We start from the raw sequence: 22,975 nt of genomic DNA, 5'->3' as shown, positions 1-22,975 counted from the left end.
TCCTAAATGGGTTCACTTGAGGGAGGATTCTGCTCTTCGAGCACTTAAGGACTCTGTTTATGGAGTTTGCCAACTATTCTAGGAAAATCTGTGCTCCAGAAAGCAAATGGCGTTCCTTTCGTTCTGAGTCTAGCCATGTGGCTAAGCAGTACTCTGCAGCTACATATAGGGTATTTTCACATTACTTTTAGCAGATGTGGGACAAATTTTGGTGCCATTTTTACCCTTTTCCCCATGTGAAAATGTAAAATCTGAGACTGAAACAAATGTGACATGGCACCCTCAAACCATTTCAGCAAAATCTGAACTCAAGTATGGAGCTTCTTCCCTGTCAAGCTTTGCACTATGCCTCAAAAGTAGTTTTCGACCCCATATGGGGTATTGGCGCACTCGGATAAAACTGCACAACTAATTGTAGGGTCCATTTTCTCTTGTTACCCTTGTGAAATAAAAAATTGGGGCTAAAAAAAATTTTGTGGGAAAAATGTTTGTTTTTTTTTAATTTTAATTCTTTTTTTATTCTTTTCATGGCTCTACGATGTAAACTTCTGTGAAGCACATGGGGGTTCAAGGTGCTCATTTAGGCACATCAGAGGCTCTCCAAACGCGACATGGTATCTGCTCTTGATCTCAACCATTTTTACGCTCAAAAATTCAAACTGCTCCTTTCCTTCCAAGCCCTGCCATGCGCCCAAACTGTAGTTTTCCGCCACATATGGGGTATCGGCGTACTCTGGAGGAATTTCAAAACAAATTTTGAGGTTCATTGTCTGATGTTAAATTAAAAATTAGGGGCAAAAGTAAAATTTTTGGGAAAAAAAGTAAAATGTTTTTGTTTTCCTTCCATATTCCATTAATTCCTGTGAAGCACCTGAAGGGTTAATAAACTTCTTGAATGTGGTTTTGAGCATGTTAAGGGGTGTAGTTTTTATAATGGTATCACTTTTGGGTATTTTCTGTCATATAGGCCCCTCAGTCACGTCAAATGTGATGTAGTCCCTAAAAAAAATGCTTTTGTAAATTTTGTTGTATAAATTAGAAATTGCTGATCAACTTTCAACCCTTATAACTTCCTAACAAAAAAAATGTTTAAAAAATTGTGCAGATGTAAAGTAGAAATGTGCGAATATTAACTATTTTGTGTGATATAACTCTGGTTTAAGGGCATAAGAATTAAAATTTTGAAATTGTGAGATTTTCGCCAAATTTCCGACAGTTTTACAAATAAACACAAGTCATATCAAACAAATTTTACCACTATCATGAAGTACAACATGTCACAAAAAAAAACAGTCTCAGAATCATTGGGATCCGTTGAAGCGTTCCAGAGTTATTACCTCCTAAAGTGACACTGGTCAGATTTAAAAAATGAAGCCTGGTCATTAACCTACGAAGTGGCTCGGTCCTTAAGGGGTTAAATCTTCAGCATGTCGATTCTTGAGATGTTTTTGCTGCAGATTTCACCCCTACTAATGAAGTGGAAAAATGAATCAAAAATGCATGCAAAAAGTGTCAAATTCATGTAAGCCAGTCATTTTCACATATTTTCTTGTGACAATTTGAGAAACAGGACTTTTCCTGCTAAAAAGTAATTTGTACCAGATAAAGGAAAAAAAAGACAATTTTCAGCTTTGCGCAAAATTCTTAAATTGTGTGCACCATTTTGATTTGACACCAAAAAACATGTCAAAAAAATAAGTGACTTAAAAAAAACCCGCAAATGATGGATCTGGCCTTACATGCAGTGGTAGTGCTAGGAGACATAACAATAAGTGTATCTGAGAGCGCAGGGTCTGGAGACGATATGGTGCTTTGGTCATAAATTTGAGATCACAGAACAATAATTGTGGACAAGAACTATTAATGTATCAGTGTGATGGTCCACAGTCAGAGTATATAGTGCTGTGCAGACTGTACCACTGATACTATAGATAAGAGAGCGGTAGACTAGTGTGTATATTAAGCAGCTTCCTTATTGCCAACGATTTGAAGTTGTTAGCCAGGCCTGTGGGGGGTGCGATGTTTCTGGCAGGCAGTTGCTACCTGCCTGTTCTGTCCTGTGATATCTGTCCTGGCTCAGGCTGCGATTCTCTGGCTTCATTTGACCTCCTGTCAACACAGCAGTTTTCCTTATACAGTCTTCTGTCAACGGAGCGTCACTGCTGACCTCATGCTGACTGACAGACGGCTCCACAGTAAGGCAGCAGGGAGCCGGCTGTCAATCAGCATGACCTCGGCAGTGACGGCCCATCGACAGAGAAGTGTGGAAGAGAAGGAACTGTTCTGTTAATAGGGAGTTCACTGGAAGCAGAGAAATCTCCAGCACAGATTGCTGCAGGGGAAAACAAGCAGGTAGTTAGCAACTACCTGCCAATAAGTTCTTAGCCCTGTCACAAAAAATACCAATGTCCCAGATAATCCATTTAAGGAATTGTCTTGTGCATTCTAATGAGACCAAATGATTATGATGCACAGTGTCATCATTTGGTTTATAGAAGTCTCTGGGATTGTGTGAACCCACTACTGTATATAGGATGTGTGTCTCCTGATGAGTTACTTAATATAGGGGCGATGAAACTCGTAGAGACATGGTAGGAGTGACTTGGTAGAGCTATTGTAAGATTGATTTAAAGGGGTTTTCCCATGAACAAAAGTTGATGTTAATCAATAGATCTTGGAATAATAATAACTTCCACAGTTGGATGTGTTTAAATAAAATGTTCCTGTGCTGAGATAATCTTATAAATGTGCCCCTGCTGTGTACTGTGTAATGGCTGTGTCTGACCGTACAGGAACATGGTCTGATCATACCACATCTCCTGGGCAGGGGGGGATGCAAAAGACTATACAGACATTACAACAGGGGATCACAGCTGATTCTTTCTTTGAGGTCAAATATTTTTTAAACACGAGCAGGGAAATGTTTTACGCACAAAAAAAAAATCTGCTGCGATCCCCTGCTGTAATGTCTGTATACTCTTTTGCTTCCTCCCCTGCGCAGGAGCTGTGGTATGATCAGACCATGTTCCTGTATGATGAGACACAGCCATTACACAGTACACAGCAGGGGCACATTTATAAGATTATCTCAGCTCAGGAACATTTTATTTAAACACATCCAATTGTGGAAATTATTATTCTCAAATCTATTAATTAAAATGAACTTTTGTTTGTGGGAAAACCCCTTTAAGGCTATCCCAACTACTGCATTGGGGGCAAAAGAGACTAAGGTTCGGACAGTTTAGTGTATGTTGCTATACGTTACAAAACCTTTCTAGGGATATGTATTACAGTATTGCACTTTGTCATCTAATTATGTTATTTAGAGTCTTTTTACTATTACTAATACAATAAAAGCTACTTTTTATGGGAATAATCCCTTATTCAATGAAGTGCTTGTCTGTATGCCCAATAATACACTCATTAGACACCTCTATCTCTGTCTGACCATGAGGCTTTCTTCATACTTGTACATCCGGCCATACTTAATATTGAGCCTATGCGGTGCATTGCTCCCCATGCATACATGTGACTTCTGACCTGCACGACACATGTATTACAGCATTAGGGCGCAGTCAGACGGCCATATAACATGGACGATGATAGCAACACAGTGCACAGACTGGCCGGCAGCTCTCCTGACCCGACCGTGACAGCTGCATAGAAATAAATGCTGTCCAGTTCGAGCATTGTGATGCGATTGTCATCCGTGTTTTATGGCCATCTGACTGCACCCTTAAAGGCAAAGTGAACCAAAGAAAGATATTAAAGGTACAGTGCCTGCAACAAAAGGATATTAAATGACACATGACCTGCTTGTCACAAAATAACATGACTGATCATAGCATGATATGACGAGGCAAGGGCCTCTGGTTAGTTCACTGGTGGTTCACAGTTGAAGGATGCATAATGCAGGAAGTGGGTGGTGCAGTGGTTAAGTGACATCACCACCACAAGACTGTATGAGTTTACAAAAGTTTTATAGAATAATACGTATGTTTATGTAGCATCAGCGTCTCTGCCCCCTGCCAGGCAGAGACACCGTCCCTCTCACCTCCTCGCTCCCCGCTTAGCCTCCTCCAGCGCTCCTCTTCCTGCTGCGGCACCGTCCTAAGGAGTCCCCGGCCAATAGTCGAGGGTCATCCCATATATAAGGCACCTCCTCCAAAATGGAGGTGCCCAAGCAATGTTGTTGCACAGTGTTTCTGACCTCTGCTTCAGCCCTCAGGTCCCGCTGCTAGCCTAACTTCCAGTCTTGCCCGCCTGCCTGTTACCTGCCTGTTACCTGCCTGTTACCTGCCTGTTACCTGCCTGTTACCTGCCTGTCCGCTCACCTGGGAGCACTTGCCTGTTGCCTGCCTGTTACCTGCCGTGCCTGCTATTCCGCTCACCTGGGAGCACTTGCCTGTTGTCTGCCTGTTACCTGCCGTGCCTGCCAGCCGTCTCACCAGGGAGCACTTGCCTGTGACCTGCCTGTTACCTGCCGTCACTTGCCGTGACCACCTGCAGCCCACCTAGAGACTCCTGCCGTCACTTGCCGTGACCACCTGCAGCCCACCTAGAGACTCCTGCCGTCACTTGCCGTGACCACCTGCAGCCCACCTAGAGACTCCTGCCGTCACTTGCCGTGACCACCTGCAGCCCACCTAGAGACTCCTGCCGTCACTTGCCGTGACCACCTGCAGCCCACCTAGAGACTCCTGCCGTCACTTGCCGTGACCACCTGCAGCCCACCTAGAGACTCCTGCCGTCTCTTGCCGTGTCTACCTGATAGCCTACCTGGAGGCTTCCGCTCACCAGCCTGCCTGCTGTGCCGACCTGCTATTCCGGTCAGTCCCTGCCATCTGTACCGTGGGAGTCACCTGCTCCCTTACAAGGTCGTCCCCAGAGTAGCACCTGGTTCCTTGGCTCGGTCCCTCCCTGGTCACGGATTCGTTAGCCGCCGTACGACCAGGGTCGGTCCGGGTTGATACTTAGTTACGCCCCTCTGGGTCCCTCCTTGCACCGTAGCACAGAGGTTCCACCCCCCTGACCTGTTACAGTTTGCTCGGGCCATGGAACCCAGTGGCCCCCAGGCCCCTTCGCTTGCTGACCTGTACCAGGAGGTTTCTCATCAGAGATCCCAACAGGAAACCATCCTGACCTACCTGCGGTCTGTCAACACTCGCCTGGACACGCTGTCTGTACCACCTGTGTCCGCCCCTAGTCGAGCAACCCCTGCTCCGACAGCGCCGCTGCCCACCAATACCACAGCATCCAACCCAGGTCCCCGGCTTTCTGCACCTCCTCGTTTTGGAGGCGACCCCGCTCTAGCTCGGGGTTTCATAAACCAGTGCACCCTGCACTTTGAACTCTTGGCACATCAGTTCATCTCCGACCGGGCCAAGGTGGCATTCATCATGTCCCATCTCACTGGGGAAGCACTGGCATGGCTAAATCCCCTGTGAGAGAGAGGGGACCCCCTGGTGTCCGACCTATTGTCTTTCCTCGCTGCTTTCCGGAAAGTCTTCGATGAGCCAGGACGAAAATCCTCTACAGCCTCCTCTCTGCTACGTCTCCGCCAAGAGAATCTCACCGTGGGCCAATATGCCATATGGTTCCGTACCCTCGCTTCTGAGCTTGCCTGGGATAACGAGGCTCTGGTGTCCGTCTTCTGGGAGGGTCTTTCCGGTCGCATTAAGGACGAGTTAGCCGGTCGGGACATTCCTACCACCCTGGATGACCTGGTGTCACTGGCTACCCGAATTGACATCCGGTTCCAAGAACGTACCAAAGAGACTACCCGGGAGAGAAAGTTTCCTCGCCTTGCTCCTACTTTCCAGAGACCTGCCTCTCAACCAGTCACTCCCCGGGCGCACTCGCCCGAACCTATGCAGATCGATCAGACCAAGATGGTCAAATCTCGCCAAGAGTCACGCCGAGCCGAGGGGAGCTGTTTCTATTGTGGCAGTAAGGAGCACTTCATCCGTTCCTGCCCGGAGAAGCCGGGAAACTCCAGTGTCTAGGACCGCTCGGAGAGGTCGTCCTAGGCAAAAATAAGCCCTCTCCGTCCCTGACTTTGTCTGTCTCTATCTCCTGGGGAGAGAACCGTCACTTTGAAATTGCTCACCTGGATTCTGGAGCTACTGGAAAACTCATTTCACAGTCCCTGGTAGAGAGATACCAGATTCCCACCAAACCTCTGGCTGAACCATTGTCAGTTGCCTCCATGTATGGAAGACTCCTTCCGGTGACCATCCTGCTCGTCACTGAACCCATAACCCTGCAGGTGGGAATGCTGCACTCTGAGAAGATCTCCTTGCATGTGCTGCCCGGACTCTCTTTCTCCCTATTGCTAGGTCTACCCTGGCTCCAGACACATGAACCCGTGCTGAACTGGCAATCCGGTGGGGGCAGGACTGCCATAGGACCTGCCTGGTTCCGGTTCGTCTGGCTCATCCTCCACCTACCCCGGCTAATTTACCCGGTCTTCTGGCACCTTACTGGTCCTATGCAAATGTCTTCGGTAAAAAGGAAGCCGAGACACTGCTACCTCATAGGCCATATGATTGCCCGATCGACTTGGTACCCGGCGTCACTCCACCCCATGGGCGTATTTACCCGTTGTCGTCGGCCGAAACCGGGCCATGTCAGAGTACATCGAGGAGAATCTGGCCAGGGGATTCATCCGGAAATCTACCTCCCCGGCTGGAGCTGGATTCTTCTTCCTCAAGAAGAAAGATGGTTCATTACGCCCCTGTATTGACTATAGAGGACTCAACCAAATCACGGTAAAGAACAAATACCCCCTACCACTCATCTCCGAGTTGTTTGACCGTCTTAAGGGAGCTAGGATCTTTTCCTAGCTAGATCTACGTGGGGCGTATAACCTTGTCCGAATCCATCAAGGAGACGAGTGGAAGATGGCATTCAATACCCGGGACGGTCACTATGAATACCGTGTGATGCCCTTCGGTCTCTGCAATGCTCCTGCCGTTTTCCAAGAATTGGTCAACGACATCTTCCGTGATCTTCTTTACTCTTGCGTGGTGGACTACCTGGATGATATCTTGGGTCTTCTCTCCGGATCTTCCCACACACCGGAGAGATGTTCGTCAGGTACTGCTTAGGCTCAGGCAGAATCACCTCTATGCAAAGTACGAGAAGTGCCTCTTCGAGCAGACCTCTCTTCCTTTCCTGGGCTATGTTATCTCCCAGACAGGCCTACGAATGGATCCCGAGAAGCTCCCTGCTGTCCTTAAGTGGCCCCGTCCGGAGGGGTTGAAGGCGATTCAGCGATTCCTGGGCTTCGCCAACTACTATCGTCTCTTCATCCCGCACTTCTCTTCCCGGACTGCTCCCATATCTGCGCTCACCCGTAAGGGAGCAAATCCCAAGGAATGGTCGCCCGAAGCTGAGGAGGCCTTCCTTTCCTTAAAGCAAGCTTTCTCCTCTGCCCCAGTGCTGCACCGTCCGGATAGCAATAAACAGTTCTATCTGGAGGTTGATGCTTCCTCCTCCGGAGCCGGAGCGGTGCTCACCCAAAAGTCTTCATCCGGGAGAATGGTAACCTGCGGCTTCTTCTCCAAACTCTTCTCCTCGTCTGAGCTCAACTACTCCATAGGAGACCGAGAACTCTTAGCCGTTAAATTGGCGCTGGAGGAGTGGCGTTACCTGCTTGAAGGGGCTCTATACCCGGTGATCATCTATACGGATCACAAAAACCTGGCATATCTCCAGAATGTCCAAAGACTCAATCCGCGTCAGGCGGCTCGGTGGTCTTTGTTCTTCGCCCGCTTCGACTTCGTCCTACATTTCCGCCTGGTGGACAAGAATGTCAAAGCCGACGCCTTGTCCCGATCCTTCCTGTCCTCCGATCAAGAGGAAGAGCCTATGCACATCATCGACCCCTCCAAAGTGATGAATGTGGCCCCCTTGGATCTGACTAGTCTTCCCCCCCCCGGTAAGACATTTGTAGCGGTACCAGATCGTGAGAAGGTTCTTCACTGGGGTCATTCATCTAAACTAGCCGGCCATGCTGGCCAAAAGAAGACCTTCCTACTCATTACCCGGCATTACTGGTGGCCTACCCTGCGCAAGGATGTGGTAGACTTCGTCTCGGCCTGTTCGTCCTGTGCCCGCAACAAAGTTCCCAGACATCTTCCAGCCGGTCGCCTCCTGCCTCTTCCCGTACCTGCTGCCCCGTGGCAGTACATTGCCATGGACTTTATTACTGATCTCCCTGTTTCTGCCGGTTGTACAGTCATTTGGGTGGTCGCCGACCGCTTCTCTAAGATGGCCCACTTCATTCCTCTGCCTGGTCTCCCGTCTGCATCGGAGCTGGCCAAGGATATTTTCCGTCATATTTTCCGTCTCCATGGCCTACCTCTCCACATTGTATCAGATCGAGGGGTTCAATTCACCTCACGTTTCTGGAGTGCTACCTGTAAGCTACTGGATGTCACCCTGGATTTCTCCTCCGCCTACCATCCACAGTCCAATGGCCAAGTGGAGCGTGTCAACCAAATCCTTACCAGCTACCTCCGGCACTTTAACGCTCATCATACTGATTGGGTGGAGCTCCTACCATGGGCTGAATTCTCCTACAACAACCATGAGAGCGAATCTACTTCTAAATCACCGTTCTTCGTGGTCCACGGTCAACATCCCCAAATTCCTTTTCCCATCTCCGCCTCGGTGGACAACCCTGCTGCGGAGGCTCTTGTCAGCGAATTCTCCACCATTTGGGAAAAAACTAGGTCTGCACTTCTTCAGTCCTCCGAGTGGATGAAGAAACATGCTGACAAGAGACGTCTGGATCCGCCTCAATTCTGCCCGGGAGATAAAGCCTGGCTCTCTTCCAAACATGTCCGACTCAAAATACCCTCCTATAAGTTGGGTCCTCGGTTTATCGGTCCATTTGAAGTTCTTAAACAGATCAACCCAGTCGCCTACAAGTTAAAACTTCCGGCCACCTTACGGATTCCCAACTCCTTCCATGTATCTCTCCTCAAACCAGTTGTGTTTAACTCTTTTTCCAATCTAGGTACTCCCCCTGCTCCAGTTTCCGCTTTGTAGGTTTTTGAGGTAGAGAACATTCTGGCCACTAAGAGGATAAAATGAAAGACCCTTTTTCTAGTGGATTAGATGGGATTTGGCCCAGAGGAGAGAACTTGGGAACCCAGGGAGAACATTCATGCCCCGCTTCTCCTTGAAAAATTCCTTTCTGGCCTTAAAAAGAGGGGGCGTAAAGGGGGGGTACTGTAGCATCGGCGTCTCTGCCCCCTGCCAGGCAGAGACGCCGTCCCTCTCACCTCCTCGCTCCCTGCTCAGCCTCCTCCAGCGCTCCTCTTCCTGCTGCGGCCGGCGAATAGCCGAGGGTCCTCCCATATATAAGGCACCTCCTCCAAAATGGAGGTGCCCGAGCAATGTTGTTGCACAGTGTTTCTGACCTCTGCTTCAGCCCTGAGGTCCCGCTGCTAGCCTGACTTTTCAGTCTTGCCCGCCAACCTGTTACCCGCCTGTTACCTGCCGTGCCTGCCAGCCCTCTCACCTGGGAGCACTTGCCTGTGACCTGCCTGTTACCTGCCGTCACTTGCCGTGACCACCTGCAGCCCACCTAGAGACTCCTGCCGTCTCTTGCCGTGTCTACCTGATAGCCTACCTGGAGGCTTCCGCTCACCAGCCTGCCTGCTGTGCCGACCTGCTATTCCGGTCAGTCCCTGCCATCTGTACCGTGGGAGTCACCTGCTCCCTTACAAGGTCGTCCCCAGAGTAGCACCTGGTTCCTTGGCTCGGTCCCTCCCTGGTCACGGAGTTGTTAGCCGCCGTACGACCGGGGTCGGTCCGGGTTGATACTTAGTTACGCCCCTCTGGGTCCCTCCTTGCACCGTAGCACAGAGGTTCCACCCACCGAAACCGTTACAGTTTATATGTTTCCTTTTTACATTGTACAGGCTTTGTGCTTCCTGTTATTACAGCATCTAGTAGCTGTTATGTCTATGACTCCATTTTTTTTCTGACCAGTCATGAATAAAAAAAATACACCCAGAAAGTAAAGTTGTGAATACAAAAGTGTATTAAAAAAAATTGAAGAGAACCAAGTACAAGACTATTGCTAATAGCAAAAAAAAATTATTTTATTAATCAATTTAAAAAGACCTAATACAATAATGTTTAAAAAGGTATAGGAGGAGGTCAAAACTTTAGGTAATATGAGAAGCAAAAACATGACGAGAAATGTACTATTTTGGAATAACGCTTTAACCGTCAGCATTGAGAGGGCCTATAGTTAACTTTAACATTAGACCCTATGAATTCTAGTTACACCCCTGCCTTTCAGCTACTTACTTAGAAGAGAAATGTTAGGCACCTGTTCACATCACATTTGATCAACTCCTCAGTGGCTCCGATGGGGCTGATCTCTGAAGCGCTAGAAAACGGGATTCAGACATTTGCACTAACTGAACAATTGACTTTGACTTTCATGATGCAGAGTCACTCTTTACTCTGTTGGACATCATTTTCAGTAGTATCTAGAGGCTGGCACCAAAATGCAGTTGATCATGTTTTGGTGAATACTACCAAAAATGATGTCCGACAGAGCAAAAGTGACTCCGTCTGCATCATTAAAGTCAAGGGCCCTATAAGCGCTAATGTCCGGATCGCATGTTTCATGACTTCAGACATAAGCCCCATCGGAAGAACTGATAAATGGATAAAGTGTGATGTGAACATGGCCTCGGGGTCAGTTTACATGGTCTGACCATCAGCACGGTGCAAGTGCTGATCGGTAACCTTTTACCGACCGGTGATCGTTTAATATCTTGTATGCACAGGCAGACTGAAGTAAACGATGTGCACTGAGCAATCTGTAATAAATCACTGTGTGTATAGACGGCCATGGTGTTCGGGACTGCGAGTCCTACTCATAGAAGACACGGCAATGCTAAGAACAATTTCCTTTTTGCTCTGTGCAAAAGATCATTTCGCCCAATGAACGAGCATTTTGCTCTTTCATCGGGTGATCGGCAGCCTGTTTACACTGAAAGATTATTGTAGAACGAGTATTTTTAAGAAAGCTCATTCATGATAATCTTTCAGGTAAATGCGCCCATAGGCATATGCGAATTACCATTTCCTACAAAGGTGTCACTTGCCACTTGCATAGTTGTACTAGCTAAGCTCCATTCATGGTAATAAATATTGAAACCAGCGTAAGGTTAATGACTCCATGAAAAGGTTTCTCAGCCATTAAGTATTTTCCTCCTTAAAATAGGAGTTTGCAATTGCCGCAATATAAATTTACAATTTTTATTCTCCATAAAAATGTATTATGTTTAAAAGACATAACTAGTGTTGGTGAGATGGTTATGGCATGTACTGTTAGGATATTTGTGTAGATACTTTGTGTATTGTGTCCTCAGTCATCTGTACAAACAAGTATCTGTTGATATTCAGTTTTCGCCCAAACAAAAAAAGTATGCTGTAAAGTTCTTGTACCTTTATATCAGTTAGGCTGTGTGCCCATGATGCGTTTTTCAAGCGTTTCCGCTGCAGAAACGCTTAAACGCTTGGTAGAAGATCTGCCATGTTCCCCAATGATAATCCGCATGCTGTGCACATGCTGCGGAAATTTCCGGTGCTGGTTATCATTGCGGAAAAATACACAGCACTACCATTTATTTTGTGGTAGCGCGGCGTTTTCACCGCCAATGACTTGCATTGGAACGCATGGAATCTACATCACTGCATCTGTACATGCGGAATCCAAGCGGTTCAATGTGTGGATGGTACCCGGGTTTGGAGAAGAGGAGACTCTGCCCCGGCCCTGGGTACCATAATACCTGTAAAAAAAAAATAAATAAATAATAAAAAATAAATATTATACTTACCTTCTGATGGCCCCCGATGTCTTTGTCTTGGGTTCCCGGCAGATCGCGGTGGACTCAAGGACCTGGCATGACATCATTTAGTCATGTGACGGGTCACGCGACCGCTGACGTCGGCAGGTCCTTTAGTGTACCGCGAGCTGCCGCCAAGCCGAGACGCATCGAATAAAGACACTGGGGGCCATCAGAAGGTAAGTATATTTTTATTTATTTATTTTTTACCATTCTTTCGGTCACACTATATAAATCCATGCTGTTTGCATGGATTTATATAGTGTGACCAAGTTGTCAAGCACTTTCCAAGTGATGCTAAAATCGCTTGGAAAGCGCTTGTCAACCCGCATGCGGAAATGCATGTGAAGAACGCTTCACTTCCGCATGTCCCTGGCAGGAAAACGCATGTACAATCCGCATGTACAATCCGCATGTGTTTTTTCTGCCAGGGAAATGCAGAAACGCTCATGAAAAATCCGGAGCATTTCCGCCTCGTGGGCACATAGCCTTACTGTTAGTGCTCCTTCACAAGACCGTATTTTCGGTTCCTGTGCTATCCCTGAAAAAAAACACAGTACTGAGACCAATGTTATTCATGTTATTGCGGATTAGTGATTTTTATTTATTTATTTTTTTACATAAATCAGATGAGACTCACCCATTCAAGTCTATGAATGCGTGAAAAAAAAATTGGATACCATACGGAGCCACAGTATAACATCCAATTTTTTCAGATACATTGTAATTCTGTAACATAGGAAACTGTAAATGGTCGTGTAAATAATTTACAGCTGCTGGTAAAAAAAAAAAAACCCAAAAAACTGATTGTATACAAATGACAAGTGAGAAAAACATTGTCCCATTTTTCTGGATGAAACTCTGAACAATTTTTTTATTCACTCGTGTGACGCTACCATTATACTACTAATAATGGCATTTTGGCATAAATTTGGTTACGTTTAGATACTATTTTCTCACTGTTATAGAATAATGCACTGTACAACAATAAATAATCAACTATATTGAATTTTTTTAGATTATGTGAAACCTAATTATTCAGTGTTTTTAATTTACAGATGCAGAAAGTTATGCTTGCTGTTATGATATGTGCCTATGGGCAGATTACAAACACCAGCCCCGATGAAGAGTTTATTGACCCCATGGATATGGAGCATTATGACCAAAGCACAAAATCGATGAAATTCACATTAAAGGTAATTGGTTTTGACACATAGTAGGTTCTGTCATGCAGTACTGGAGTGAGGCATACAGTGGTGGCCAAAAGTATTGGCACCCCTGCAATTCTGTCAGATAATACTCAGTTTCTTCCTGAAAATGATTGCAATCACAAATTCTTTGGTATTATTATCTTCATTTAATTTGTCTTCAATGAAAAAACACAAAAAGAATTGTCCTAAAGCCAAATTGGATATAATTCCACACCAAACCTAAAAAAGGGGGTGGACAAAAGTATTGGCACTGTTTGAAAAATCATGTGATGCTTCTCTAATTCGTGTAATTAACAGCACCTGTAACTTACCTGTGGCACCTAACAGGTGTTGGCAATAACTAAATCACACTTGCAGCCAGTTAACATGGATTAAAGTTGACTCAACCTCTGTCCTGTGTCCTTGTGTGTACCACATTGAGCATGGAGAAAAGAAAGAAGACCAAAGAACTGTCTGAGGACTTGAGAAACCAAATTGTGAGGAAGCATGAGCAATCTCAAGGCTACAAGTCCATCACCAAAGACCTGAATGTTACTGTGTCTTCCGTGCGCAGTGCCATCAAGAAGTTTAAAGCCCATTGCACTGTGGCTAACCTCCCTAGATGTGGACGGAAAAGAAAAATTGACGAGAGATTTCAACGCAAGATTGTGCGGATGGTGGATAAAGAACCTCGACTAACATCCAAACAAGTTCAAGCTGCCCTGCAGTCCGAGGGTACAACAGTGTCAACCCGTACTATCCATCGGCGTCTGAATGAAAAGGGACTGTATGGTAGGATACCCATGAAGACCCCACTTCTTACCCCGAGACATAAAAAAGCCAGGCTGGAGTTTGCCAAAACTTACCTGAGAAAGCCTAAAACGTTTTGGAAGAATGTTCTCTGGTCAGATGAGACAAAAGTAGAGCTTTTTGGGAAAAAGCATCAACATAGAGTGTACAGGAAAAAAAAAGAGGCATTCAAAGAAAAGAACACGGTCCCTACAGTCAAACATGGCGGAGGATCCCTGATGTTTTGGGGTTGCTTTAATGCCTCTGGCACTGGACTGCTTGACCGTGTGCATGGCATTATGAAGTCTGAAGACTACCAACAAATTTTGCAGCATAATGTAGGGCCCAGTGTGAGAAAGCTGGGTCTCCCTCAGAGGTCATGGGTCTTCCAGCAGGACAATGACCCAAAACACACTTCCAAAAGCACTATAAAATGGTTTGAGAGAAAGCACTGGAGACTTCTAAGGTGGCCAGCAATGAGTCCAGACCTGAGTCCCATAGAACACCTGTGGAGAGATCTCAAAATGGCAGTTTGGAGAAGGCACCCTTCAAATATCAGGGACCTGGAGCAGTTTGCCAAAGAAGAATGGTCTACAATTCCAGCAGAGCATTGTAAGAAACTCATTGATGGTTACTGGAAGCGGTTGTTCGCAGTTATTTTGGCTAAAGGTTGTGCAACCAAGTATTAGGCTGAGGGTGCCAATACTTTTGTCTGGCCCATTTTTGGAGTTTTGTGTGAAATGATCAATGATTTGATTTTTGCTTTATTCTCTTTTGTGTTTTTTCCTTGCAAGCAAATTAAATGAAGATAATACCAAAGAATTTGTGATTGCAATCATTTTCAGGAAGAAACTGCGTATTATCTGACAGAATTGCAGGGGTGCCAATACTTTTGGCCACAACGGTATGATACAATAGACCTTTTGAGCGCGTACGCTGCTGTTTTAGCCTTCACCGTCACAGTATTAGGCCTCAGTCACACGTCCATTGTTCGCATACAAGTGCTATCGGTGGTTTAGCACTCGTACCTGTGATCGTCTATTGGGCCATTTACATGTCTGTGATTTTTTTGTGGACTGAGTGGTCCGTAGCAAATTGTGGAGACCTGTCCAATTTTGAGCCATGCATCAGATCAAAATCGACAATTCAAATTAATGGTTCCATGAAAAAATCGGACAACACTATGCTGCCATTCACGTGCGGTCTCATTTTCACAGACATGTGAGAAGGTGGAGAAACTTCTTTTTTTTTTCTCTACATATGAGAAAAACTGATGAAGATCAGATCTGATCAAAATAATCGTCCATTTTTCTCGTACGTGAGTAAAAACGGATGTCTGAATGAGACCTAACACAACTCCTCCACAGCAATAACAAACTTTACTCTCTTGCTGGGATTTTATACACATAGTCCTGCTGCCTGCAGGAGAGGTACACAAAGTCTCCAAGAAGTAGTCTACACTTTTCTATTGATGACCTATCCACAGGGAAGGTCATCAATATCCAATCAGTAGGAGGTCCACACCTGGCTCCCCACCGGTCAGCGGTTATCAGTAGCTGGATATAAGCAGTGTATGGAGCAGAACAGCACAGTTCTGCATCTTTTCCAGAAACAATAGCACTCTGGTCAGTGCACCTGGAAGAAGCAGTCTAAGGGCAATGACCACCCCACTGCACATCCAGGCTGATTTACCGTACTTATGTCTTCTATCTTACATTTCCTATGTCTGGCACACAGCATCTTCACAAAAGGTATCATTTTTATTGGAGGACAAGCACCTATACAGCCATACCATTAGCTCCATATCTAAAAATGTGCTGATAGGTTCCCCACAAAGCATAATAACTACTGCATGTAAGGAAGTTTTGGAAAAGTATCATCGTCTCTTCTTCTTTTCAAATGTTGAAGGAAAAGAAAAGTCTTGAACTCTTTCAAGGATTACTCCAGGGACTTTTGAAAAGTGCAGATGAACGTGACCTGGTATGTATTATAAACTCCATGTAGTTAGGTCATTGTAGAACAGCAAAAAGAAAAGAAAATAAACACAGATCAAATACTGAAAGCTTTTAAAAATGTGTAATGTTATTTAAAGGGCACCTCACATATGGAATTATTTTATACATCCATCTGATTTTTTCCAATTTATAATTTTTTTTATTCTCCAACCTAGTTTGTACCCTTCACAGTGGCACAATCCTGTGGTGCTCATTCTTTCCATCCATACCATCGTGGGGGGGCATGGCCAGTGGCGTAACTTAAAGCTCGTGGGCCCCAATGCAAAATCTCCTACAGAGCCCCCAACTATCGCAGGTTTTTAATAGCTGTACATGCACATACTTCTTTTCCCTGAGTTCCCAACATGCATTAGGCAATGCCAGCTGTTCATAGTGTATTTTGACTGAGGCCCAGGAGAGAGATTCACAGTACGTCATGATGGCCATGGCTAGCTTCACATGTGGATATAAGCAGTTGTTGAAACCTGCTGTAAGGGGTAAAACTAACACAGAAATGTGCCCAAACGACTGGAAACTGATTTATGTGCCTCCCACGAGCCCAATATATAATAATGGCTCCTCTGTGCCTACATTAGTAATAATGCCTCCTCTGTGCCTACACTAGTAATAATGCCTCCTCTGTGCCTACACTAGTAATAATGCCTCCTCTGTGCCTACACTAGTAATAATGCCTCCTCTGTGCCTACACTAGTAATAACGCCTCCTCTGTGCCTACATTAGTAATAACGCCTCCTCTGTGCCTACACTAGTAATAATGCCTCCTCTGTGCCTACACTAGTAATAATGCCTCCTCTGTGCCTACACTAGTAATAATGCCTCCTCTGTGCCTACACTAGTAATAATGCCTCATCTGTGCCTACACTAGTAATAACGCCTCCTCTGTGCCTACACTAGTAATAATGCCTCCTCTGTGCCTACACCAGTAATAATGCCTCCTCTGTGCCTACACTAGTAATAATGCCTCCTCTGTGCCTACACCAGTAATAACGCCTCCTCTGTGCCTACACTAGTAATAATGCCTCCTCTGTGCCTACACTAGTAATAATGCCTCCTCGGTGCCTACACCAGTAATAATGCCTCCTCTGTGCCTACACCAGTAATAATGCCTCATCTGTGCCTACACTAGTAATAATGCCTCATCTGTGCCTACACTAGTAATAATGCCTCCTCTGTGCCTACACTAGTAATAATGCCTCCTCTGTGCCTACACTAGTAATAATGCCTCCTCTGTGCCTACACTAGTAATAATGCCTCCTCTGTGCCTACACTAGTAATAATGCCTCCTCTGTGCCTACACTAGTAATAATGCCTCTTCTGTGCCTACACTAGTAGTAATGCCTCATCTGTGCCTACACTAGTAATAATGCCTCTTCTGTGCCTACACTAGTAATAATGCCTCCTCTGTGCCTACACTAGTAATAATGCCTCCTCTGTGCCTACATTAGTAATAACGCCTCCTCTGTACCTACACTAGTAATAATGCCTCCTCTGTGCCTACACTAGTAATAATGCCTCCTCTGTGCCTACACTAGTAATAATGCCTCTTCTGTGCCTACACTAGTAATAATGCCTCATCTGTGCCTACACTAGTAATAATGCCTCATCTGTGCCTACACTAGTAATAATGCCTCCTCTGTGCCTACACTAGTAATAATGCCTCCTCTGTGCCTACACTAGTAATAATGCCTCCTCTGTGCCTACACTAGTAATAATGCCTCTTCTGTGCCTACACTAGTAGTAATGCCTCATCTGTGCCTACACTAGTAATAATGCCTCTTCTGTGCCTACACTAGTAATAATGCCTCCTCTGTGCCTACACTAGTAATAATGCCTCCTCTGTGCCTACATTAGTAATAACGCCTCCTCTGTACCTACACTAGTAATAATGCCTCCTCTGTGCCTACACTAGTAATAATGCCTCATCTGTGCCTACACTAGTAATAATGCCTCCTCTGTGCCTACACTAGTAATAATGCCTCCTCTGTGCCTACACTAGTAATAATGCCTCCTCTGTGCCTACACTAGTAATAATGCCTCCTCGGTGCCTACACCAGTAATAATGCCTCATCTGTGCCTACACTAGTAATAATGCCTCATCTGTGCCTACACTAGTAATAATGCCTCCTCTGTGCCTACACTAGTAATAATGCCTCCTCTGTGCCTACACTAGTAATAATGCCTCCTCTGTGCCTACACTAGTAATAATGCCTCCTCTGTGCCTACACTAGTAATAATGCCTCTTCTGTGCCTACACTAGTAGTAATGCCTCATCTGTGCCTACACTAGTAATAATGCCTCTTCTGTGCCTACACTAGTAATAACGCCTCCTCTGTGCCTACACTAGTAATAATGCCTCCTCTGTGCCTACATTAGTAATAACGCCTCCTCTGTACCTACACTAGTAATAATGCCTCCTCTGTGCCTACACTAGTAATAATGCCTCCTCTGTGCCTACACTAGTAATAATGCCTCTTCTGTGCCTACACTAGTAATAATGCCTCATCTGTGCCTACACTAGTAATAATGCCTCATCTGTGCCTACACTAGTAATAATGCCTCCTCTGTGCCTACACTAGTAATAATGCCTCCTCTGTGCCTACACTAGTAATAATGCCTCCTCTGTGCCTACACTAGTAATAATGCCTCTTCTGTGCCTACACTAGTAGTAATGCCTCATCTGTGCCTACACTAGTAATAATGCCTCTTCTGTGCCTACACTAGTAATAATGCCTCCTCTGTGCCTACACTAGTAATAATGCCTCCTCTGTGCCTACATTAGTAATAATGCCTCCTCTGTACCTACACTAGTAATAATGCCTCCTCTGTGCCTACACTAGTAATAATGCCTCATCTGTGCCTACACTAGTAATAATGCCTCCTCTGTGCCTACACTAGTAATAATGCCTCCTCTGTGCCTACACTAGTAATAATGCCTCCTCTGTGCCTACACTAGTAATAATGCCTCCTCTGTGCCTACACTAGTAATAATGCCTCCTCTGTGCCTACACTAGTAATAATGCCTCATCTGTGCCTACACTAGTAATAATGCCTCCTCTGTGCCTACACTAGTAATAATGCCTCCTCTGTGCCTACACTAGTAATAATGCCTCTTCTGTGCCTACACTAGTAGTAATGCCTCATCTGTGCCTACACTAGTAATAATGCCTCTTCTGTGCCTACACTAGTAATAATGCCTCCTCTGTGCCTACACTAGTAATAATGCCTCATCTGTGCCTACACTAGTAATAATGCCTCATCTGTGCCTACATTAGTAATAACGCCTCCTCTGTACCTACACTAGTAATAATGCCTCCTCTGTGCCTACACTAGTAATAATGCCTCCTCTGTGCCTACACTAGTAATAATGCCTCCTCTGTGCCTACACTAGTAATAATGCCTCCTCTGTGCCTACACTAGTAATAATGCCTCCTCTGTGCCTACACTAGTAATAATGCCTCCTCTGTGCCTACACTAGTAATAATGCCTCTTCTGTGCCTACACTAGTAATAATGCCTCCTCTGTGCCTACACTAGTAATAATGCCTCCTCTGTGCCTACACTAGTAATAATGCCTCCTCTGTGCCTACACTAGTAATAATGCCTCCTCTGTGCCTACACTAGTAATAATGCCTCCTCTGTGCCTACACTAGTAATAATGCCTCCTCTGTGCCTACACTAGTAATAATGCCTCCTCTGTGCCTACACTAGTAATAATGCCTCCTCTGTGCCTACACTAGTAATAATGCCTCCTCTGTGCCTACACTAGTAATAATGCCTCCTCTGTGCCTACACTAGTAATAATGCCTCCTCTGTGCCTACACTAGTAATAATGCCTCCTCTGTGCCTACACTAGTAATAATGCCTCCTCTGTGCCTACACTAGTAATAATGCCTCCTCTGTGCCTACACTAGTAATAATGCCTCCTCTGTGCCTACACTAGTAATAATGCCTCCTCTGTGCCTACACTAGTAATAATGCCTCCTCTGTGCCTACACTAGTAATAATGCCTCCTCTGTGCCTACACTAGTAATAATGCCTCCTCTGTGCCTACACTAGTAATAACGCCTCCTCTGTGCCTACACTAGTAATAATGCCTCTTCTGTGCCTACACTAGTAATAATGCCTCCTCTGTGCCTACACTAGTAATAATGCCTCCTCTGTGCCTACACTAGTAATAATGCCTCCTCTGTGCCTACACTAGTAATAATGCCTCTTCTGTGCCTACACTAGTAATAATGCCTCCTCTGTGCCTACACTAGTAATAATGCCTCTTCTGTGCCTACACTAGTAATAATGCCTCCTCTGTGCCTACACTAGTAATAATGCCTCTTCCGTGCCTACACTAGTAATAATGCCTCATCTGTGCCTCCAATCAGTAAAAATGGCCTCTTTTTTATTTATTTTTAATGTATGGGTTAAACATTTTTATATTTTAATAGATAAGAATTTTATGGACGTGAACATACCAAATGTAGGCATAGTTAGTGCTTTTAGTGGCAGATGCTGATTTTATAACATAGCCAGCAGCGGCACATTATGGAGAGGGCTCAGGTCCTAAAACCACTCCAACTCAACAAAGAGTGTACCATTATATTCTTAGGAAAAGAGTTAGTAGTTTTGGCCTTCTGATATAGGCCAAGGCCCCTTTTTTGACTCCTTAGGCTCCAGGCATCGGGTACATCTGCAACGGTTACACGACTATAGTGATGCCCCTGTTCATGCTTCCATTAATGCCTCCTCTTTGCCTCCCAATCATAATAAATAATGCTTCATTTGTGCTTTCCACTCATAATAATGCCACATCTGTGTCTCTAACTCATAATAAATAATGCTCCATTTGTGCCTCCCATGTGTAATAATGCCCCATCTTTGCCTCTCACTTGTAATAAATTATGCCCCATTTGTGCCTTCCACTCATAATAATACCCCATCTGTGCCTCCTTCTCATAATAATTGTGACACCCCAGGGGTCTGGTTGTCACAGTGATAGAGATATTACGTCTGAGAGCAGGTGGGAGGTCCTTTGGTCAGGGATCCTGTGCATGCCACACCTCCTGCCCAGCCTTGGGAGGGGAAGAACTTCCCCTGTATAAACCCGGGGCTGAGGCAGGGTTAGTGAGTCCAGGAAGAGTAGAGACAAGAGCAGCATAGGAAGCAGCAGAGTCACAAGGAGTCAGGGGCTGGCAGCTACAGAGCTCGCCCTGACTAAGAAGATTCTTTACCGGACCCGGAGTCCGAGGCTGTGGGGACTAACTTCTACCCAGCAGCAGAATCCGTCAGGCAGGGGATTTCAGGTCCCCTGGCCCAGAAGCCCGAAGGCCCGGTCACACGCGTGGGACCAGCACCGCCATCGTGGAGCGGAAGCCATTAGAAGGCCCCGAGTCACCGGCCATACGGGTGAGCACCACACGGTACACTCAGGGACGTGGGCTACTTACATCAGCTTCTAGCAAGGTAGCCAGAAGAGTACAGTCAGCTTGGGAGGCCTACAACTACGCCTGGCCAGGGGAGATCCCATCTGCTCAAGGACTGACCAGGCCCCGTTCGCTAGCAAGTACTCCGGGAGGGTCTATCGTTGTTACCAGTAAAGACCCTGAACGCTACCATACCGTCTCTGAGTGGTTCCTGCTACCCCCATCATCCACGTCGGCTGCCCTGAGGCCATACCCCTCCCGTTGGGGGTTATACTATCACGCTGCACCATCCTTCCACCGGCCTCAGCGGTCTGCCCTGCAGCAGCAGCCCCCTGGCTGCATTCAACGGGTGGCGTAGTCATCAACCATTTTCTACCGCTAACAGACTGCCGTCCAGTTTGACTCCCTGGGCACGGACCGGGTCACCGCCACGAGACTACAACCCTAAACAGATCCGGCTCCGGGTAAGCTCCCGCGTGCGCAACGCAGCGCGACACAGGCCCAGGGGCGCGTCAACTTTGGCGTAGTCGGCAGGATCACGTGCCCGCAACCACCGGGTACTGCGTGCCTGAAAAGCAAAGACTGTTCAAACTTACCAGTGGTGAAGATTCCCGCCATCGGTGAAGATTCCCGCCATCCGGCGCCATCTTCAGCCTTCTTCCCGCCATCGGTGAAGTTTCCCGCCATCCGGCGCCATCTTCAGCCTTCTTCCCGCCATCCGTGGAGTTTTCCCGCCATTGGACGCCATCTTGAGGACGCCGCGCGGGAAGAAGAGGGGCGTGGACTCCGAAAGCGCGCGAGAACTGAAGCCCCGCCTCACGTCCGGACGTTGCGTAAGGTCCTGGAAGGAGCCCAGCAGACGCCGACGTCACAGGAGCGCGACGGAAGGTCCTCAACCCTGACGATCCACTGCGGAGCCGCGGCCTACGGAACAGGATCATCGCAAGGTAGGCCACGGTCCACTAGGGGGGAGGAAGATGTCGGATACGGAGGAGAGCTCCACTGCCTCAACCCCCGCCAGCGCTACCGCTGTTGCAGTTATGCCCTTCACCATGCCCTATATCCCGGGAGCAGCTTGGCTACCCCAGTACTCAGGGGAGTCACATACCCTGCATGACTTTAGAGAAAAGCTGGATAGCCTCTTCCAGGTGTACCCCCTCACAGAAGAGCAAAAAGTGAGCATCCTGGTGGCCCAACTAACTGGGGCAGCCAAAAGGGAAGTAAAATCCTGGCCACCTGGGAGGAAGACTGTCGCAGGGATACTCACCCGGCTGAAGGACACCTTTGATACCCGCACCTCAGCCGAGATTAAACTTAGATTCTACGGGTGCAAGCAGCGAGCGCATGAGAGTATAAGGGACTATGCACTCAACCTACAAGAGGCCCTGAGGGCCATTAAGCAGACCGACCCTAATGGAGTGGGAAACGAGGACAGGCTGTTGACCGAACAATTTATAGAGGGTTTATATTGCAATGCCCACCGCACCCAGTTGCGGGCAATGGCCTTACAGGACCCTCATCTAGAATTTGCACAGTTCAAGGACAGAGCCATCCGGGTGCTCCGAGAACCGGCACCAGGTGGCGTTGTGACCCACAGACGCCCCACTACCACTTACTACCAGGAGGCGGCGCCCTTGTCAGCAGGGCCTGTGGGAGCTGATGCGCAGGCTTTGGACAATGACCCGG

General features: G+C 46.6%; 1 protein-coding gene across 5 annotated transcripts in view; it reads left to right on the top strand.

Annotated features, from left to right (window-relative positions):
- Window positions 1-22,975, top strand: part of LOC141156357 (uncharacterized) — a 131,643-nt gene that overhangs the window by 32,682 nt on the left and 75,986 nt on the right. For 4 of the 5 annotated variants that reach the window (XM_073642544.1, XM_073642547.1, XM_073642542.1 and 1 more), the window contains exons 2-3: window positions 12,941-13,078; window positions 15,770-15,841. In XM_073642544.1, the coding sequence (XP_073498645.1) occupies window positions 12,941-13,078; window positions 15,770-15,841 (210 nt within the window). The remainder of the gene's footprint in view (window positions 1-12,940; window positions 13,079-15,769; window positions 15,842-22,975) is intronic. The other variant, XM_073642546.1, reaches the window with a different exon arrangement.

Source organism: Phyllobates terribilis, unplaced genomic scaffold (genome assembly GCF_046119375.1).
Source record: "Phyllobates terribilis strain yellow unplaced genomic scaffold, ASM4611937v1 Scaffold_8__6_contigs__length_399053987, whole genome shotgun sequence".
Lineage (NCBI taxonomy): Eukaryota > Metazoa > Chordata > Amphibia > Anura > Dendrobatidae > Phyllobates > Phyllobates terribilis.
This window is presented reverse-complemented; position numbering and strand designations above follow the sequence as displayed.